General features: G+C 54.4%; 1 protein-coding gene across 2 annotated transcripts; it reads right to left on the bottom strand.

Moving 5' to 3' along the window:
* Positions 1-745: 745 nt before the first annotated feature.
* On the bottom strand, positions 746-19070 carry BLACAT1 (BLACAT1 overlapping LEMD1 locus). Of its 2 annotated transcripts, none has more exons than XM_082378609.1 (2): positions 18642-19070; positions 746-10001 (listed from the first exon to the last, which is right to left on the bottom strand). In XM_082378609.1, exon 2 carries the CDS (start codon positions 9961-9963, stop codon positions 9862-9864), a length of 102 nt encoding a protein of 33 aa, XP_082234735.1. In that variant the 5' UTR covers positions 9964-10001; positions 18642-19070; the 3' UTR covers positions 746-9861. The 2 variants fall into 2 exon arrangements, with proteins under 2 accessions (XP_082234735.1, XP_082234734.1); XM_082378608.1 differs by lacking the exon at positions 18642-19070 and adding an exon at positions 14001-17254 and having other exon boundaries at positions 746-10996.
* Positions 19071-20961: the final 1891 nt, after the last annotated feature.

Below are 20961 nucleotides of genomic sequence, written 5' to 3'. Positions count from 1 at the left end.
ATCCCACTGCCCCTGAGAGAGCGAGCGAGAGCCAGAAAGAAGCGTCACAAGCGTCAAACCCGCAGGCCCTTCACTTTGCAGAGAAAAATGAACTCTTGCCATCCCTGACATTTAAGGCTAAGTCATTCTCTCCACTGCTTGCAGACCCAGGGGGCCTTAGCTTCAGGCCCACCCAAACGCTGACCAGCTCCTGATGAATGCCCCAGCCCCTTCCTTCCTGGGAAGGGCTCTGGTATGGATGGCTGTGTATGGGTGGGGGAACTGGTCCTCAAAATGAGACCTAGATCCGGAGCTCATGAGGTCTTGCTTTAGAGTTGGAATGGGCCCAAGGTGTAGCTAGGAGAGCTGATGGTAGGCTAGGGAGAGGAACTTCCAGGCTGAGGTTATCAGGGACTGGGGTGGGGGGGGGTGGTGGACAACCAAAGCCGTGGAATCTCCTTCCCACTGAACCGTAAGAACGGGACAGAGCTCCATCTTGGCTACGATAGGATGCGCGGTTTCCCTTGAGACTGGGGGAGCCTTCCCATCAGCTCCGGAGAAGCAGGAATGGCAGATTTGGGTTTCCGCGCCTACCAAAGCTCGGTGCAAAGTGGCGAAAGGAAGAGGCTGCACCCACGCACGCACCGCCTCATGTGCAAGCATCGCCAGGGAGCCGCAGCACCCCGAGCCGCTCTGCGCGCGCGCTAGGCCCGCCGCGCCCGTCGCCCCCCTCCCCAGCAGGGCGCCCCCGCCCCCGCCCTGCTTGATTTTAAACCCGCAGCAGACGGAACTCGACTTAAAATAACTATTTTGACAGTTCAGATGTAAATATGTGAGCGATGCGTGGGGCTGTTTTTCCTTCACACTTCCCCTCACCCCTCGCTCCCTACCGCAGCCCCAACTCTGCTGACGCGGAAATGATGGGAGAGCGCCGCCTGCAGGGTGCTCCCCAAAATGTGGCCAGGGAAGTGACTCGTCCTAGACCGCTCAGCCCTGGGGGGACAGGGAGAATAAGAAGTTAGAGGAACCCCAGCTGACTTTCACCACACCACACTACTGTGCTAGAGTCAGTACGATATGTGAGATATGCAGAATCTCCTGCCACTTTTAATTCTTTTAACTAACCCCCTCAGTTGACTCATTGAACTCCTGCTTTGTGCCAGGCACTAAGTAAGCATTTTAGCACATGCTGTCTTTTTTTTTTTTTTTTAAGGAATTCCTTTATTTTTATTTATTTATTTATTTTTATTTATTTATTTTTGGCTGTGTTGAGTCTTCGTTTCTGTGCGAGGGCTTTCTCTAGTTGCGGCAAGTGGGGGCCACTCTTCATCACGGTGCGCGGGCCTCTCACTATCGCGGCCTCTCTTGTTGTGGAGCACAAGCTCCAGACGCGCAGGCTCAGTAGTTGTGGCTCTCGGGCCTAGTTGCTCCGCGGCATGTGGGATCTTCCCAGACCAGGGCTCGAACCCGTGTCCCCTGCATTGGCAGGCAGATTCTCAACCACTGCGCCACCAGGGAAGCCCTAGCACATGCTGTCTTATTTGATCCTCAGAAAAAATGGGGCGAGCATTATTATCTGTATTTTACATATGGAAAACAGAGGTTTGGGGAGATTGAGTTCTCTAGGCTGCCATAGCTAGCGAAGAGAATTGAGATCAGAACCCACGTCTTGTGCTCTTCCCCACCATAGCCAGTTGAGAGGAAGGAAGGTGGAGGCAGAGATCCACCTATTCTATAAGGAGGGAAACCAGAGTTTAGACAGATGAAGTCACACGTCTTTCTGGCCACTAACAAGCATCTTAGCTGGGGCAGATCCAGGACAAAAACACAGCATCTTTAGGACAGCCAGCCCATGCCTCTCTCCCCAGTCTGGACCCAGGCAGTGTGCTGGGACATGATGGGACATCCTTTGGAAGGAGGGTAGGAGAAAAGGTACTTGGAGAAAGAAATGAGGAGGAAGAGAATAGGAGGGAGGAGGTCTAGAGAGTGAAGGAGCTTAAGTAGGCATAGACTGCATAGCCTGGCCAGGCAGAGCTGTGAAGTAGGGGAAGTTCATTGTCAGAGCTCCCAGCTACCCCTTTCTTTGCCCCCTTTTCCCCACCAGGTGCCCTCTCCCCCCACCAACCCATGCCGCCCTGGGGCCAGATGCCCACTGATACGCTCATGCTTTTCTCCCATCCTAATGAAACCTGCTCTGGGAGGGAATCCAATGTATTCTTTGATGCTGTGGGGCAAATGCCTGATAACTGCCCAGTGTTCACCATCCTCCTGGATGACAAGCCCCAGGGAATCAAAGGCTGAAGTAAAAGAAAGGAAGCACTACTGAAATGTCAGACTCCTGGAGAGGAAAGGAATTTGGGAGCAATAGGGCCCGCCTGTGACAGGAGAGGCTACGTATAGCACCTGTTTGCAAGGTGACTGCTGGCTTTGCATGTGCATACAGCTATGGGCAAATGTCATAGACGTTAGCAAAGTGGAGAGAGGGGTCCTGAGATCTGTGCTTTGAACATGCCTTCTGCTCCATCCTTCAAGTCTCAGCTCAAATTCCACCTCCACTGTGAAACCTTCCCTGATCCCTCCCCACTCTCCAAACACTTTGCTTGTACTCTACATCTTGCATGTCGCATCCTTCATGTTGCATGTTGCTTTTTATTAAATCGTGAGTTCCTCAAGGAGTAGGGCAATGTCTGATTTCCCTGTGTTTCTCCTACAGCTCTTCCCAGAGGGCTTTGCACAGTCAGGACTCAATATTGATGGGACGGATTGAATTGACAGGAGTGCAGAGCACGCATTTCCCCACACAAGGGGTAAGGACTGGGATACTGACAGCAGAAGGGCCAGGGGCAGGCACCCCAGCTGACTCCTGGAGACTGAAAGGTGTGGGGCACTTATTTGTCCCAGACCATCAGCGACCACTACTGAGTGCTTATGTACTAGCACTGTGGTGGCTGCACCGGGAGAAGGGACAGCCCCTCCCAAGAGCAGTCAATCCACCCTCTAAACTATGGAGCAGCATGTGACACTTCAGCCTCATCCTGCCCCAGCTACTCCATGCCTTACAGGATGCTGGCTTTGGGGTTAAACCTGATGGCTCTAGCTCTCTGGCCCCCTCAGAGCCTCTTGCTTCAGTGATAATTTGGAATTGCTGGCCCTCCAGTCAAAGTGGAGTTATGATATAATAATCCTTTTAAAAGATAGTTTTATTGATATATAATTCACATACTATATGATATAATCATTCTTGTTCCTAATATTATGCCATCTTACAGCATCTGTCTCTCCTTGTTAAGTCTGAAAATTCCCATTTGTTACATCACTAGTCTTGAGAAGTACAACTAAAGGTCTTTATTCTCCTGTAAAAAATAAAAGCACCTTTATATCTGTGTGATCATATTGTAGTCCTAAACCACCTTCCCTGTTCTCCACCTCATCTCCTCCAGCCAGCTTTATCCCACTATTTCTCTGAGATGCTAGGAGGCAGGAGGCCGGCCTTCCCCCAATTTCTAGATAGCACAAGTGAGGCTCACAGCCCCAGGGGCTCAGTGTATCTCCTGAAGCCACCTCCTAGGCCCCATCACCTCACTTTCTGTTCATGCTCTTCTTCCTCCCAGTCTCCCTTCTCTGCAACAGAGTCGGTGGAAATAAATGTTTAGCTTCTGCTGCTGCCGTGTATCACAGTGCGAAATCAACACGAGGGTAGATGCCCCATCTACTCTGACAACATAATTCATTTACTGCAAAGGGATATAATAAAGTCTGTTTATTATAGCAATTAACAGAGCAGCATTTGCCGGCATGCTTTTTAGAGGCAACCAGAAAAGCGCTTACTCCAGGTGCATAGATTTCGGAAACCATGCATCTTGAGCCAAAATGAAACCAATTAGAGGCTTGGTGAATGGGTCCCAGCCCCCCTAGAAAAATTAGCCATCCAGGAGGCAGTTCACCTCAGTGCAGGAGCCCGACACAATATGATTGTACTTTATTGGGTTAAGACCTGGACCTGTCTCCAGGGTCACGGTCTTAAGGACATGCATGAAATGCTCCATCCGAACCCAACCACCCCAGCTATTGGGCTCAAATCTCACTGACCATCAAAGCATATAGGTGGGGAAGGTTAGCACCATTGGATCTCAGGGGTACCTTGCCACTGAGGTGGGTGGTGCATAGGGAGAGGACCAGAGGCTGGGCCAGGGAGAGAGGCTAAGAAATCCTTTCATTAAACCCTGCCTTCAAGAGCGTCATCAAAGTTTAAGACCTCAAGCCTCTGGAGAGAAACGGCTGTTGGGTGGTGGGGGGAGGGAAGGAGAGAAACCCATGAGTCTGCTCTCTGGCCTGGAGAATATATGCTAACTGGCTTTGGGCATAAAAATTGGACAAAGGCATGAAGGAAGCCCAGTTGCCCCAGTTCTTTGGTAGAGGGGCAAAGGAAAGGGAGGTACCAGTTTAGGTTCCCTAGTGATGTTAAGTATATCTGATTACTAATAAAACAAACTTAGCTCTCCAGCCCCCTTCAAGGGGCCAGGGGTTGGCTTGTACCAACAGGACATTCTTCAGAACCAGCTCTGGTTTTCCCAAGAAGGGCAGCAGCCCCAGTGCCATAGCTTTGTGGGAAAAACTCATTGCAAGCAGCAGCTCTTCCTTTTTTCTCTGGAGCAGACTATCAGGAAGACGATGGGGAGTTTTGATCTCCTTAAAAACATAAAAGTGAGCACCTAAGCCACTAGAAAACCAAAGGCTCAAAAGTGCAGAGGCAAACCGCTGTCAGACAGTTCCCCTGGTTGAGGGGTGACCCAGTGGGTTCCTGTTTCCTCCATTACTCTTTTCCCCTCTCAGGCCTCTGGGAGAAGGTACTGCATTGAAGGATGAGGGCAGAAGCCAGCCTGGCCTCTCTGGAACAGAGAAAGTCAGACCTTTGAGCATCATGAACAATGGGATAAAAATAGCAGTGTTGCCACGGCAACGAAGGCTGGGAGAGTCCTGAGGATCTCTGGGTCCTGCCATCTTCCCCTTCAGCCTTCCTCCCGCCTCTCGGATGGAACACAGGAATGAGCTGAGGGAGAAGGGAAGGCTGCCCAAGGGGAGGGAGACAGACCAGTAACCCACTAGGAAACACTTGAACTCCAAAGTCTGAGGCTTCTGCCAGAGCCTGGGCTGCCAAGTCTTGGGGCTCCTGGGTTTTAGAATTTCTTCCTCAGTATAACAAGTTCATCCAGGGATGTCCAGGGTACCCCCCACACTTCACCCTCCTGGTGGATGGTCCTGACATCCTGGGCTCCCCGGTGAACAGCCAAGGTCACTGTTTAGTCTTCATGGTCTGTGGTTCTGATCCCAGATAGGACTGGCCACAACAGCCCAGCACAGTGTGCACTGACTTGGGAGTATGGCCTGAGGGACAGAGGATTAACTCCCATGTTCCTCCATTGTTCACAACTTGGCCTTAGGGAGCTGTTTGTATTGGGAACAGGGTTACGGTGGGGACAGCTATCTCTTGCTCTTGCTTTTGTGTCCGAGGGATGGAGCATTCACTCTTTGGGAACAGCTTCTGGTTCTTGGTTCTCGTGGTGTCAGCCCCATCACCTGCTGGACACAGCAGCCACCTTCAGGGTGAACACCACGCTTTCTGGGCCAGCATGCAAGGAGCCCACCAAACACAGCAGCCTGAGATTTTCTTCTCTGGTGCAAGCGCATCTTCATGGTTGTGGAAGACACTTGTGTCTCTTTCCAAAAGTTCAAGCCACACCGGGGCACATCTGATCCAATATACCCTTGCAATGTATGCCTTCCTGTGAGGTAGGGAGGAAATGGGTCTTGTCGCCACCTTTTATAGAGGCTGGGAGAGAGGAAGCAAGTTGCCAAGGTCAGGAGTCAGCCATGGCGGAGCTCTAGGAGACTGGGGGCTGCAGCTCTCTATCCAAAGACTGTCATCAGCCCATCCCACTGCCGGCACATCCCAGACCACCGGGCTAAATGCACATTCAGTCTGTAGACAGCAGATTGCAGCCTGAGGCACTTCCCCTTGCAGAAGGCAAGGTAATAAGGTGGGGTGGGTCAGTCAGCTTGGAGATGGGCTCACCAGCAGCTGTGCAAAAGGGTTACATAAACTGGGGCAGGGAGCGGGTCCTTGAGTTCCATCTGCAAGGTGTGTGTGTGTGTGTGTGTGTGTGTGTGTGTGTGTATAAGAGAGACCGTGCACAAAAGTGGCACTTGGCATGGCCCCAACAGGGCCTGGAATTGGAGTCCTGGCTACAAGAAGGAGAGACAGAACTTCAGGGCATCCTGGTTCCCTGAGCAGGGAGTGCGGGGTAGGATTCTAGCAGGAGAAGCTCTGGGTGCCTTGGTTTTCCTTCTCACTCCTCCCACCCTTTCTTGGATCTACCATGTCACTCCCATCCACCCTCCCCGCACATTTGCTGCATGCACAAAGCACACCAGCTGGGGCACAGGAAACCTGCAACCCCTCTGGTTCCATAGCTTTGAGCCCCACTGAGGTTCAACTTCCCAGACCCACAGAGCCCTGGACTCTGGAGGGGACTCAGAGGACATTAGTGCAGTCTCTTCTTTATAGTTGAGGAAACTGAATCCCAGAAATAGGATATAACTAGCCTAAGGTTATGCCATCATCAGTGAGAAGCAGGGCTAGAACCCAGGAGAGCTGGTTCCCGGCTCAATGCTCTTTTCATCCCACTGTGCTACCTCGTGCATATTTCGGTTAGTTAAATTATTGCTTTTTTTTTTTTTTTCCAAAAATAACAATCTCCCTATATATTCCCATTGACCCATATGCTACATGCAAAAAGCCCTTCTCTGGGAATGGAGAAGGAAATGACATTCTAATAAAAAAAGACCTGAGACAAGAAGCTCCTTGGGATGCCTCCAGCCAGGGTCCCAGACAACACTCAAGTCATAAGAGCCTCAAGCACCCTTCACATCTCTTTATCCCGCTACATAACAGCCCATATAAGTAGAGGGGAAATAAGCCGGGGGAGTTCTCCCTTTTATAGATGGGACAACTAAGCCGTCTCACCTGTCTGCGAGGAGGACTCAGTGCCACGCAGCGAGACCGGGAGGCCCGACCCCTCCTCAGAATCATCTACTCATGTTGCCACCTGCCTCACCCCTGGAGCTCCTGGTCCCCACCTCAAGGCAGGGTCTGGGAGAGAACATTGGAGTGGAGGGAATTAGAAACAGGGAGGACAAAACAGTCCAACCTGACCTCTGGGAAGGAGTGAGACTCAGGGCAGGAAACAAGGCAGCCAGACCCCACTCCCAGCCCCTAAAAGGAACGGGAGGAAGAAAAGCCTGGGCTACAAGTCAGGTGTTTGGGGCACATGATCTGTGGATGCGGGGGCTGCTTCTGCCTTTTTGGGTTAAACTTCTCCCCTGGGCTCCCGTTTGAGACGCTGAGAGGAGCCAAGTCCCCATTTCCCTGAAAAGAAAACTGAGGGACGATAGATTGTCGGGTGAGTTGGCTAGAAGCTGCTGCCGCCTCCTACTCAGCTGCAGTGTTGGCCTCAACCTTAGCCCTGGATGAAAAAGGGGCCACAGCTTGGAGGCCAAGGGCAGCTGTCTGCAGGTACAGCTGGGCCTTGACCTTGGGACCTCTCCACGTTCCCATAGCAGGGGCTCAAGATATCCAGTATCCCTCCAGAGCCAATGGAGTTCCCCTGGGGGAAGCAGCTCTCTGAACTGGCTCACTGCCAAACCCCTGCAGCTGAAATCCCTGCCAAGCCTGAGAGCACAGGGGAAAGCTCTCTTTCGCCACCCCTCCCGCATATGTTTCCCACTCTCCTGACCTTTCCTCCAGGTGAGCCCATGTGGTCAGGACAGAATACCCAACACCTCTGTCTCCAGGGATACAATTTCATCCTCCACCACAGGAGTGACTTCGCTGGGGCTGCAGCCTCGCAGGCAACTGCTAGAGATGTACCTGGCTTCCAGGTGGGCTCTCCCACCTATCAAGGGACCCATGAAAGCGTTTCTGCCCATCTCTTTGCCTCACCGAGGCCTCTACTGTCCAAGAGGCTGAAGAACCAGGGGGTTTTTCTTCTGTCCCTTGTGACCCCACTGGCCTTTATTGCTCCTTCCTCGAGGGAAGGACTTCTGTTTATAATTCTTTGGATATAAAAGGAAATAACAGATTGCAGAAGGCAGGGGCTGGGCAGTAAGGGCAAAGAAGGGGGTTGGAGGATGGGAAGAGAGAAATCTTAAGCTGTGCTCTAGCTTTGCAAAGAGGACCTGGATACCACCAAATCTGCCAAAAGCCCAGGAAATGCCCCTGAGTGTGGGGCTTGAGGGAGACAGGCAAAGGCTGCCAGGATAGAATGTGCCCTTGCTTCTGGATGAAACAGTGGAGGAGGTGTCCTGTCCTCCCTAACTACCCAGAGAGGTCCACATTTCAAGGAGAGGGGTACACAGCCCCTCCTGTCCTGGGGCCCTGACCTCCTCTACCCAGGTCACTTGTTATGTTTCAGAAAGGTTATTCTGTCCCTGGATACCAGAGGGGATGTGACTTTGCTCCTGGGCTGAATTGTTCCTGTGATGAAGTAGAGGGCAGACTTGCTAAAGCTACAGAATCTGCCTAAAGTGTCTCTGCCACTGGCATTGCTGTGTGACCCTCGAGCACCTGAGAGGTCCAGGCACAGTGACAGAAGGCCGAGTTTCATCAAAATGGGAGGCAAGGAAGGAAGCGAAGGAAGGAAATGGTTTTTTGTTTGCTTCCTACCTCCTGGAAATAGGCTGGGAGTGGGGACAGATTCTGACCCTGAAGTTTGCTGGAGGTAAGGACAAGTCAAGGAAAGGGAACAAGTCAAGGAAAGTCTTAGAGGGCCCCCTCCTCCCAGAGTGTCCCCTAAAGGCACCACATGCCAGCATTTCCCCCTCTATGGCTTCTGAGAAGAGAAGGAAGGGGCAGGTGAGTGAGACAAGGAGATGGGAGAACAAAGGGAGGGCTCAGTTTAGTCCCGGAAAGGGATCCCCCGGTCTGGCCCCGGAAGGCAGTCCCTGAGGAGGGGAGTCAGGGCCTGGGAAAGAGGCTGCCCACATCTGAGCTGCTGCCGAGGAGACACAGTGGAGATGAGTGGGCAGAGAGGCCAGGCTGGAGGGAAGGCTGCTATCTGGAGTGTGGGAGAGACCAGTGCCGAGGGAGACACAGAGCCTGCTGTGAGCTGGGGCAAGGCGAGGACAGGCGTCTGCCCGGCCTCTCACTGTCCCTGCACGGCCACGCTACTCACAGCCAGGTGGCCTCCCTCAGACCTGGCCCAAAGGGACGCCGGGAGGGGACAGACGGTAAAGGACTCATCTCCCGGCCACATTCCTGTGGACTTGGCTCTGGGCTCTGGGGAGGCTCCCGCCTCAGGTTCTGGCATCCCGGGAGAGACTCCATCCCGGGCTTGGAGTGGGTCTGTCTCACACGTCTACCTGCCTGAGGCCTCTGCCACGGTCAAGGCTGCTGGGAGTTTCTCTGGCAGAGCAGCCAGTTTCCCATTTAGCAACAGCTCCCCTGGGCCAAGGCAGCGTGTCCCTCATGGGAGCGGTTACCCTGAGCAGAGTCCCAGAACCCTCGGGACCTCAGGACAGGAAGAAGCTCCGTTCCTGGGGCCTCCCTGGGGCTTCTCAGTCTCTGGAAGGCACATGGCAGGTCCTGGGCTTCCCCTGGTGTGACTGGGGCCTCTCTCCAGGGAGGTCTCAGGATTGGAAACCCAGGGGCAGGAGGAGGCCAGGGCACACAGGAGGCTGAAGCTCGCAGGTTAGACGGGGTCAGGTGGTCGGGTCGCCTGAGAAGAGCCCTGGCCAGATGGAAACTTCCTGCTCCAAGCCTCAGACAGGAGCGGGCGCCTCAGGCCTAGGACCTGCTGGGGGCTGAAGAAGGGGCCCTGGTTCCGCTCACACCGCCGTTTCCCGCTCTCTGTGAACTTCTTCCTTCTTCCTCTTCATCTTGCAGAAACCGTGGAGGCCACAGAAGCAAGCGAAAGTGAACTGGGGCATGCCCTGGGCCAGGCTGGGGGCTGCTCACCAGAGATGATCTGCAGGGAAAGGCAGAGGAGGAAGCGGGGGCAGGAGAAAGGCAGGAGAGAGAAGCAAGCTGGGGTTAACATCCTGGAGCCCTCCTGAGGCTGCCCAGGCCCCGCCAGACCTCACAGCTGGCGGACAGGGCGTGCCACCAAACAAAGGCCTCTTTGAAACCTTAGTGTTTCCCGGTCTCGGTGGAGTTGATGTCATTCCTCAGATTGGAGCCTGGGTGAGTCCAGGGTAGGGAAGAGAAGGCCCCGGCTGCGGCCACCTTTGTCCCCCTCTCGCCCCTCTGCCTCCCCTCGTCACCACACACCTATGCTTGGGATCAGGAAGCAAGCCAGCTCAAAATAAGCTCTGTCTCGTGCCACCTTGCACAGGTTAGACGTGGGGGGTTCCCACTGGATCTTTTAGATCACACAGTCCGATAATCCAAGTGTGGGACTTTGGGGACCTTGAAGGAAGTCCCTCATCCAGCACAGCCTCTACCCTGACACCTGGAACTGAGTCTCAGATTCCTCCCTTCCCTAACAGCTCGAATTTGTCTGAAATCCTTAGGGAAATCTATAGGGAACATAAGGCACTTCCTCTGACCACTCCAGGCAATACAAATCCCCATCCTCCTCAGTAGAGAACAGACAGCACAGAGTTCTTTTAGCCAACAGGCTATTTTATTGAGCACCTATGCTGGGCAAAGGGGTTGGGAGGTAAGAATATAAGGGTAAGGGTATGCTTTCTTCCCTGGCACAAAAGTCAGTCTGAGGTAGGGGCTGAGGCTGGATTTACCCCAGCTGGGCATGTTGTCCCCCACCTCTGGCTGACACGACCCTCATCACAGGGAGCAGGGGCCCCTCTGGTATCTGCGGCATGGGAGGGGGCTTCAGAAGACCAGCTCTCAGTCCGTGAACGTATCCCTTTCTCCAAACACTCACTGAGGTCTCCTTGGCCTCAGCCATCCGCAGATGCCTCCAGCTCACTTCTCTGCCCTTCCTCTGCCCCTGGGCCTGCCCTGGAGGGAGCAGAAATACATTCAAGTCAGCTCCAGCAGGGCAGCCGGGACAAAAGAAAGCACACTGCATTGAGGCCACGCCTGCATCCTGGGCCTGTTTTGATCACTTGTCTCTCTGGGAAGAACACCAGGGACAGCCCAGATGCTGAGAGGAAGGGGTTTGGAATAAGGAAGCATGAGCCATGTCCCTGGCCCAGCCCCTCCTACAATAGAGATTGCATAGAATGTCCAATGCCCCAGATGCTAGGCACACCTGCAAAGCGTTTCCATTGTCTTTGAGGAACTTGGCAGGGCCCGGCTGGTGGCTCTCTGGATAGTTCCACAGGCCTGGCCAACCTGGCTCCTTTGGACAAACTTCCTTCATGTTTCTCCAGGCAGAGCAGAGGGCCCAGCTGGTAGGCCCTCACCAAGCACAGTGCCCACAGTGGAGTGGGTCCTGTCAGGATTCTCCCCTCCCTCCCCCTCTCAGTGTCCTGGTAATCCAGCTAATGACTGTAATTAATAGGTGCAATGCATTTCCGATGGCCAGCTGGGTGGGCAGGAAGCCCAGCTTGAGTCAGCATGGGTAGGTAGACTGGTTATTTAAATACCCGCTTTCTAGCACCATCCACACACCCACTCTCCTAGAGTATATATAGAGAGCAGAGAGCAATCTCCAGGATATATATAGACAGAGCCAAGACACAACTACTATATTTCTAGATCTATCCACTGCAGCTATCTCTGGATCCCTCCCGTGACAAACCTAGAGAAAGACCGGGATCTTAATGGGGGCTTAGATGGCCTGGGTTCTATTCTTGGCTCTGACGCTGGCATGCTGTGTCACCCTAGGCAAGTGACTGCACCTCTCTGGGCCTTCATTTCCTCATTTCAGTGTTCCAGGAGATTAATCAAGGTTTAACACTTAGACCCCAAAGCTAAGGGGCTGAAAGGGCAGTAGGAATCCCAGCCTGATTAGGAAGAAGGGAGGGAGGGCCGTGGGTTTCCTTGTGATCAGTAATTGTTAATGCATACACTTTCTTTGCTGCAGGAGGTGGGGTATATCAAGGGTACTATCGACAAAGCATTCCCACAAGTACAGGAAAAGTATTTGGGGAGGAATCAGTAGGCACAACACGTTTGATCTGGGGAAGGAATTCACAAATAAAGCAAGTCCAGCAGGTAGCTGTGACCATCACTCCCCCATCACCACCCTCACAGTCTCTGGTCCCAGGGTTCAGAGATCCTCTTCCGTCCCCACCCTACTTCCCATCCAATGCCTGCTTTCTTAAAAACGGCAAAATGTACACAAAAACACCCCCTACATTCCCCTCCCCCCTTGCCAGGCCAGTGACTGTGCCTCCCAGGGATGCTTTGGGAAAGATGAGAACGTGCCAAGTCTTTTCTGCTCACTGTGATGACAGTGAGGGCTGGGGGAAGGAACCAGGACCTACACATCAGAGGAAAGGAGGGTCAAGTGAAGCCGCTCAAAGCTGGGCTAGGGGCTGCAACCTGGCTCCTGAGGTGTATCTGAGAGGTGTATCTGAAAGCCAACTGCCTCACTGGCAGTGCTGGGTCCTTGTTTCTAAGGGCAGAGAGTATACCCAGGGGAGCTCAGGTCTTTGATCTGAAGGGCCTGGCTATCCTCCCACTCTCTACCAGGGAGCGACGGGAGTGACAGGGTCTTCACTGCAAGGTGCACGACTCCAAGCCCTGGTGACACACAGGTCCCTGGGCCAGCCCCTGCACTGGACAGACCTGGGGCAGAGAGCCCCATCCCACTTTCAGGCCTGCTGTGAGCCCCCTTCCTTCTCCCTCAGAATCCCTCCGCCCTACCAGCAGGAACCTGGGGACCTCCTTTGTCTGGGCCGTGGTCTCTGCTCCTCTCTCTGCTCTGTGCCCCCTGCCTTACTCTCTTCACACTAGCTGGGGGCTCCCTGGAGAAGTCAGATCCTGAAGAACCTCCTCTAACTGTTTCTACTTGAGGGGAAAGGGGTATGAATGTTTGAAATGAACAGTCTGGGAGTCTCAGTGAAGCCAGTGGACTGACTGGGGGCACTCCTCACTCGCCCCCCAGCTCATCCATGGTCCATGCTCGCTATGGAAACTTCCCCTCCCACTCTGCAGCTTTCCCCTCTAACCTTAATTTCCATGCCCAGGAGGGGCTAAGGATTTGAAAAACAGCCCCCCAAAACCCAGAATAGGAAGGAAAGGGAGGTGAACACTGGACAGACGGCTGCTATCCCACGGTTGGCTGCATCTGACTGCAAGCTGTTGGCCCAGGTTTCTTTCGCATCCTCCTCTCTGGCCTGGCCCCAGCTCAGGCCTGAGATGGTGTGGGGTACGGGGGCATTGAAGATCCTCTGCCGGTCAGCTCTGTGGGGGCCAAGCAGGAGCGCTGCCAAGCCACGGAGCATCACCCCCAGCCACCAGGAGTTTCCCCAGCCTCCCTGCTGCCCCCTCCCCAAGCCTCTCACCCCCACTTCTCCTCTCTTAGAGGACCCTGCAGACACCCTCCAGCGTCCTCCGATTCTAGCCCCTTCAGCAAAAATGGGGCAGTGGGTCAGAGACTGCTTGAATGGTGGAAGAACCAAGAGGAAGAAGGGAGTCAGGGCTGGCTAGAAACTAAGGTAAGGAAGAAGCCGGGGCTCCAGGCTTGCAGACCACAAACTCCTAGGTGTCTCAGATTTTGGCAACGTCCTTCATCAAAGTGGGCGGCAGTAGGGGTTGGAAGGATAGGGAGATATTTACAAGTGTTGGGACAAGTCTGGAACTCTCTGACAGACAAAAAAGGGACATATTCCTTCCCCTGCCCCCCACCCCAATCCCCTCACCTCCCAAAGCAGAGTAGCTTCCAGCAAGGCCTTCCCATCTTCACTCTGCCCCACCGCCACCTCAGGTAAAGGGCAAAAGAGAAGTGACCCAGAGAGGAGGGGTGCCCTCAGCCTCTAGGACAATGCTGAGCCCCCGCCCCCTCCCCAGCTCCCCTCAGCACCGCGCCTCAGTAATTAAAATATGAATTCACCTTCCCTCCCCGAGCCATTCATCACTGCGAAGGGAAGCAGCTGCGGTTTAGGAGACCGGATTTGGGGGATTAGCTCGGGCGGTGGAGCAGACACACCAGGAGAAAGAATTAAAAAGGGAGTGAATTGGGTTTTCTCTCCCCACCTCCTCCCCTCTCCCTCTCCCTCGGGTCTCCTCGGAGCCTCACACCCCACCCCTTTCCCCACAGCCTGGCCTCGGTAGGTTTCTGGGAACTGTAGTCTCCAACACTGTGTTGATAAACAGGCAGGCCAGGGGTGGGTGGTGGCACAAACTACAGATCCCAGGCCTTCTTCCCAGGGTTGGCAGCAGCAAAACTGGGCACAGGCCTCCAGTCTGGGAGAAGCCCAGTTCTCCTTGGAGATTAACTCCTTCTTGGCCTGCTTGAGACTGAGTTCCAGCCTCTGGCTTACTAAGTGCCGGGAATCTGGAGCCAAGGTCCCCTCTGCCTTTGATGGCTTGCCTAAGCCAATCCTCCCCCCTTTTCTTGCTTGCCCACTTATGGAGAAAGAGGGAAACTCCCCCAACCTTTCAAAACTACAAGGGCAGCCTCGTATTTACCAGTGGTTCTGCGGGACTTGGGGGCCTTGGGAGCTCAAGGGGTCAAAACACTAAAAGTCTTGAAATGTCTTTACCCTGGCTTCCAGGGTCTTCCAGGCCTGCTTGTCTGAGGCTGGCCCATCACAAGGGTCATCACAAGCATGACTGGGGTCATCAGCTTGACATGGTGACGTGGTGGTCCAGACCATCAGTGCTATAAGGGCCCCAGAAGTCAAACGTTAATGCCATCCCCTTCTAAAGATGGGAGAGAGATTTTTTTCCATAGTCTTTGCATTTAGAAAGCAGAGTTTTAGCAGTCCAACTCCATTTCCATGGGACGAATACAACCAGAGAGATTCACTTGAATCACAGCAGTGTTAAACACGGGCCCACTCTCCCAAGGGAGGCCTTATGCTGGGTATCTCTGAAGACTGTGAAAAAGACTTAGATGGCTCAGAATATTTTAGGTTTCAGCTGTCTGCAGGCAGGTGACAGGATATACGCAGCCCTCTGATCTGTGAATCCTCCGGGAGGGGGCATGAGGCCAGCTTGCCTATTCAATTCAGTTCAACAATTATATGAAATATATAACTGCACATCTCCTCCAGGCCTGCCCCAGTGGCAGTGGCCAAGAGTCAAAGAAGAGAAAGGAGCTGCAACTTTTTAACCCCAGAAGCACCCCAGGCCCAGGCGCAGCAAGGTGGGACTGTCTCAGGTGAGCTGTGGGCTTGGTCTTGTGCCCCTGCTTGCGGCAGCTGACTGCTTTTACCCCACCCACCTGTTCTCCCAGTTCACAATTTATTCAACAAACATTTACCCAGCAACCCCTACTGAGAGCCTTGCCTTGCTGGAGCTTCACAGAGGCATAATAACCCTTGAAGGGGTCATCTGTCCCCTTCTTCCCAGGCCCAGCCCAGTGCCGGGGCCTTCCTGGCAAATTGTGCAACAGGATTCCTGGGAGGGACTCAGCTGTAGCAGGAAGGGGGCACTGCTTCAACCTGACTTGTCAATTAGGACATGGGGAGCTAGGGGGAGCAAATCAGGTGCCTGGATGTCCTCGTAGGAATAGGATAGGCTCATTCTGAGCAGGGGTGGGCAGCGGGACAAGGAGGGAGGTGGGGGAAGGTACCAGCCACCTCTGATCTCTGGCCAAGAGAACCCAGAGGGAAAGTGGGAAACCCTGGCAAATTCTCCTCCCTGTTCTTGCACCATCTAAGCTGGGGCAAGAGGGGAAGTGGCTTGGATGAGCCCCAGCAAAAACCCAGCTGGTTCAGGCTTTCTCTTTGCTTCTCCTATTGTTTTCATTTTCCCCCCTCTGGTCCTGCTGGAAAAGGAAAACCTGTGATGGACAAAGGGTGATTAGAGTTGGACCACAGGGCCATTTGTGGACGTACATCCAATAGAGACCTGGTGAGAAGAGGCCCTGGTGTGAGAACAGCGCTTTCCCATGCATCTGCCTGTTGGCTCTCCCAACACCCAGCATGATGTGGCAAGAGCACAGATTCGAATTCCAGCCCCGCCTCTTTCTAACCATATGAACTTGGGCCAGTTTCTTAGCTCCCTTGTGCCTCAGATTTCCCATAAGTAAAATGGGATAATGATAGTATCCTTTTCATAGGGCTGTTTCCAGGATTAGATGAGTTAGTACAGGTGAGATAGATAGAATCATGCCTGGTAAATGTTGGCAGGGGAAATTAAGAGCTCTGAGACATTCTAAGTAACTTGCCTTCTGATTCTCAATACCAAATATAGTACCCTCTGATTCTTCAGTGGTCTTAGGCAGACCAGGGGCTGGAAGGAAAGGGGAGGCGAGGGTTGCTCCTCTGCTGCTCTAGCCAGACTGCCTTATTTGCATCTGCTAGAGTCTTCCAGGATGGCTGGGATGGAGTCAGGCAGATTTAAATGTGAGAGCAGAAATAGGCATGGGGAGCTCGGCCAGATGAGTGGCAAGCAGGAAGGAATAGGGAGAGCAGGTACCATTCACAGACCCAGAAGGAGGGAGGCAAATGCCTGGACTGGACAGCAGACCAGAGGCTGGGGACCCTGGGCTCCAACTTGCAGCCCATGGGGAGCAGCTGCCTTCCTAGTTTCACTCTGTTGCCTGAGCTCTCTCATTTCAGCCACTGAGAAGTCCCGAGGTCTCTCTCACACAGAAAAAAGTTGAGGATTCCGAGCTGACCACAGAGACGTGAGCAAGGCCGAGAAGCAGAGGCTGTACTGGAGGCACTGAGCAAAGGCCTGAGTGCTGTGCTGTGTGTTCCAATGCCCCTGACTCCAGCCACCAAAGCTCTGATACAAGACACGCCTCAGTAACTTGGCAAGGGGAAAGGAACCAACTCAGAAATCCCAGCACCCCCTGAATGTTTCCCTCCATCCTAAGGGAATTTCCTTCTGGAATCACGCATCCAGCCTCTTCATCTCAGAGTGAGAGACCAAGTCCAGAGAGGGGAAGTGACTTGGTCAAGGTCACACAGCCTAGCCTCGATCCCAGGTTACCAGATCCCCTGCATGCACAGCCCCCAAGCGGAACCCCCTTTGGTGCCCCCTTTGTGGCTGCCTCCTAGCCTGGTCCTGGGGGGAGATGCAGGTGCTGCAGGAGTAGGAGCGCGCCCCTCACTGTAGCCCATGGCTTTTAGCCCTACATGAGTTTGGAACAGTAATCACATAGGAATGAAAAGCCATAGGCCACAGCAGAGCTGAGGGGGTCCAGCGGCAGGAATCTCAAAAGGACGCAGGGAGCTGGGGGTACCTGGGGAGCCCTCACTCACCTTTCCACCAACCCCACCCACACACCCACACTGCCTCCCTGGAAGTACCCGGCCCCCCCAGGTCACATTCTCTTACCATCCCCCACCACCTGCCTGGGCCCCTGAAGCATTAAAGCCATCGCAGTAATGAGTTTCCAGTTCTTGCCCTACAAAAGCCCCGCACAATGGGCCTCACTCCGGGGTATGAGGAGGGGTGGCTTCCTGGCCATAAAGGACCTCCTCAAATTTCCTTAATTAGCCTCCATCCCCCCGCCCAGGGTCCGTAACTACCTCCTCCTCTAGAGAATAAGGCCGGATCTTTTCAAAGCTACTGCTGCCGGTGCCCAAGACCAGCCCCATATTAGGCTCTCTCCTTACAAAGCTTAACCCTTTCTAGTCCAGCCACAGGAAGCAAAGAGGGCCGAGGAAGGCCTGGGCTTAGAGGGGTGAACGAGTTTCCTGAGCACCCCCAAGGCTGGGGGCTGGCCTGCACTTCCTAGACTAGTCCAGGTGGCTACCAACCGCACCCATTCTTGCGTGACACAAGGGCGGGAGTGGTCGGAAGGATCTCTGTCTTCAGACCTAAGTGGAGGCAGGAAAAGGGCCTGACCTTGAAATCCCCACCAGCTGAGGGCAGCCAGCTTTGGCGCCATCCCTGGGCGATGCGGTGGTGGGGGGCTCTGGGCGCTCCGCCTCCCTCATCGGCAAGATATGGTGGTTGGTACAGGCACCTCTAGGACTAGGGTGAGGAGCTGAGTCGAGGTGAACCAAGGTCTCAGGATCCTGGAAAAGATGTGCTGTAAGCACAAGTACTGTCTCTTCACTCCCTCTCCCGTGATGCGTCAGTTGTGGGCATGCATCAGCCTCGGAGAAAAGGAGTTTAGGGAAGCCCCAAGGGATTCAGATCCCTGAGCCTGGCCTTGACCTCTCTCAGGGACCCCCAACAGAACGGTAAGAGGCCTTAGGACCAGATCAGGCCCCAGCTCTGCCACGGAGCAGCTGCAATCCCCACCTGAGCCCTCCCCCCACGCTCAGAGGCCCTGGATCTCTGCAGGACGCTGGCTGGAGCAACCTCCTTCAACTGGGCCATGCACACTCCCCAGCAACACCACACAGCACACCCCAGTCTTGCCCAAACTTAGGGCCAACTTCCCACCTGAACTTTGGGTCATTGGCCCCCAACCCCAGAAGCCTTTGGTTTTCCTTCCCTTCCTCTCCCATGGGTCCCCAAACCCCAGACCCAGGACTTGTAAAAAACCGTGGGCTCCAAGCAGAATGACCACAGTCCCCTCCCAAGGGACACTGGGCTCTGGGCGGGGGTCCAAGGGGCTGCTCACCTGGTGGGCCCAGCGAGGGCCCCTCTCCCTCGCGGTCTCCCTCACGTTCCCGCAGAGCTACTTCCTGACTTCCACGCAGCCACTCACTCCTCCACTTACCCCCAGAAGCTCCAGGCCCAGCCCCGAGAGGGCAGGCCTCCTCCCTCTTCCCGCCCACCACTGGCCTGGTCTGAGCTGTGCCCAACTCAACTTGACTCACTAGTGAAGACCTGGCCGCCCCTCCCCCAGCCGGTAGCCGGTGGGAGAGGGCAGGCCGGGCAGGCAGGGGAGGTCAGGTATTCCTTCAACCCTGACTTGGGCCTGGGTAACAAAGGTCTCATTGAGCCTCTGGCTGTCTGGTTGGTGAAGCACAAACCTCTTGTATCGACTCGCTTTTGATCTCACTCCCTCTGAACCCGCCGTGTATTACTCACGTCCCCCTGCTGGGCTATTGGTGTGGAGGGGCTGTTTTGTCTCCTCCCTCCCTCCCCATCTCTTTTCTCTCCTTCCTTCCCCTGCTGCTCCCCTCCAGCGTTTTTATGGTTTAATTTTTGGCAGGAGACCTGAGGCAGCTCCCTGGAGGCCCCCTCTTCTTCCTGGCTGCCCTTCCCCATCTCTGCAGGCCTAGCTCCTCTCCACGCTCCCCCCGCCCCCCGCTCTGTGTCCCTCCACATTCTCTGCTCCCGCGCTCGGCCCGCCTTCTATTTCGAAGATCCTCAGACCGGTCTGGTCCTTCCCTCGGATTCCTGGCCGCAGCTGGGATCCAATCCTGGCTTCCCGGCCCTGAGCACAGGAAAGGCTCAGCCTGCCTGCCGGCCCCAGCCCACCTGACAAGCCCAAGGAAGCTCCAGAGCGGGGCAGCCTCTCTCCTCATTGTTTCTGGGGCCAGAAGGACTGGGGGGTGAGGGGCAAGAACAGCTATCAAGTCTCAGGTATTAGCCTGTCCAAGACCTCCGTGGAATGTGGAGTAAGGGAAAGAGGTCACTAGGCCTCGCCTCCTTTTCTGCTTCCTCCAGTCTTGAGAATCTGCTTTCTAGTGAAAGGCCACCACTTGGTGAGAACCCCAAGGATTCACCCTCTCAAGCTAGGACCAACCCCCCCCCCCCAACCCCCCAGTTCCTGTCTCCTCTGTGGCTGCCTCTGAGCCTTCTGCAGCTCTGCTGAGGGTGAGGACTGGGTGGGGCTCAGGCAGCTCAAGGAGCAGTGCATATAGGCCACCCCACAGGGTCACTGGTATGACCTCTCTCTGGCTTCCCTGGTCCTGTTCCCCAGGACAGGCCACTCCAGGGAAAGAGACAGTCACCTTTGAGGTCTGAGCGCTCCCTGGAAAAGCCAACAGATGCTAAGAATTCCCATGCTAGTGACCCCAGAGAGCCCTGCCAGGTCCCCCATGCCTACCACCTGTGGCCACCTCTCCACCTCTGGGAGTTTCCACCCCTCCCTGGCCCCCAGGTACTCCCATTCAGCTGAGCTGAGGATTTGGGAAACTTCTGCCCTGACAGAGGCCCCATTCTTCCTGCTGCTGGCTCCCATTGTCCCTCATGACTCCACACATTCTTGGGCCTCTAATGAGAAGCCGAGACAGCCCTTCCAGCCCTGCTGTTGTTGTCAGCACAGCCTGGGCCCGGCCACCAGCCTGTGGCAGGAATTGGGGGGTGGGGGTGGAAATAAGAGGGAGTAAATGGAGGTTGGAGACAGAACAGAGGAGGGGAGGAGACAACTGGGAGAGACAGAACAGAGACGCTGAGAGAAATTGTGAAAGAGGAAAGGAAGTGATATAGGAGAAAAAGGAAAAGGAACTAATATTTTATTGAGTGAAAACTATGGGTCATGCACATGCTAGGCCCCTGTTATTTATAATCACTCGGTTAATGCAAACACTATCATTATTATTCCCATTTGGTAGATGAGAAAACTGAGGCTTGCAGAGGCTCGGTGGGCATTTTGCTCTTAGAGAAGAGGGCAGGAGAAGGCTGAGAGAGAGAAAGGAGAGAGCTGGCAAAGGAAGAATGCTGACCACGAGGAAAGTGGAGGATTGCAGTGGAAAACAGGCAGAACAGGAGGAAGCAGAGAGGGATGGGGGAGCCGGCTGGTGGCTGATGGCTGGTGAGAGCAGACCTGAGGTATTCCTGACCTCCTGCCCTCCCCTCAGGGTTGTCTGCCTGACTGGAGAGCAGACACCCTGAGGCCCTGCAGGCATGCCATCCCCTCTCCACTAAGATCCTTGATGCCCACACATGCCGGAGAACAGAAGTCCAGCCTGGAAACTGAAGCCTGTTTCACTGGGGAACAGGCTGCAGCAGCTCCCGTTCTGGAAGCCCCCGGTCCCACCATTCCCTTC

The sequence above is a fragment of the Balaenoptera borealis genome, assembly GCF_965194805.1.
Source record: "Balaenoptera borealis genome assembly, chromosome: 1".
NCBI classification, from domain to species: Eukaryota; Metazoa; Chordata; class Mammalia; order Artiodactyla; family Balaenopteridae; genus Balaenoptera; species Balaenoptera borealis.
The sequence above is the reverse complement of the archived record's forward strand: the minus strand, read 5'-3'. Positions and strand labels throughout refer to the sequence as shown.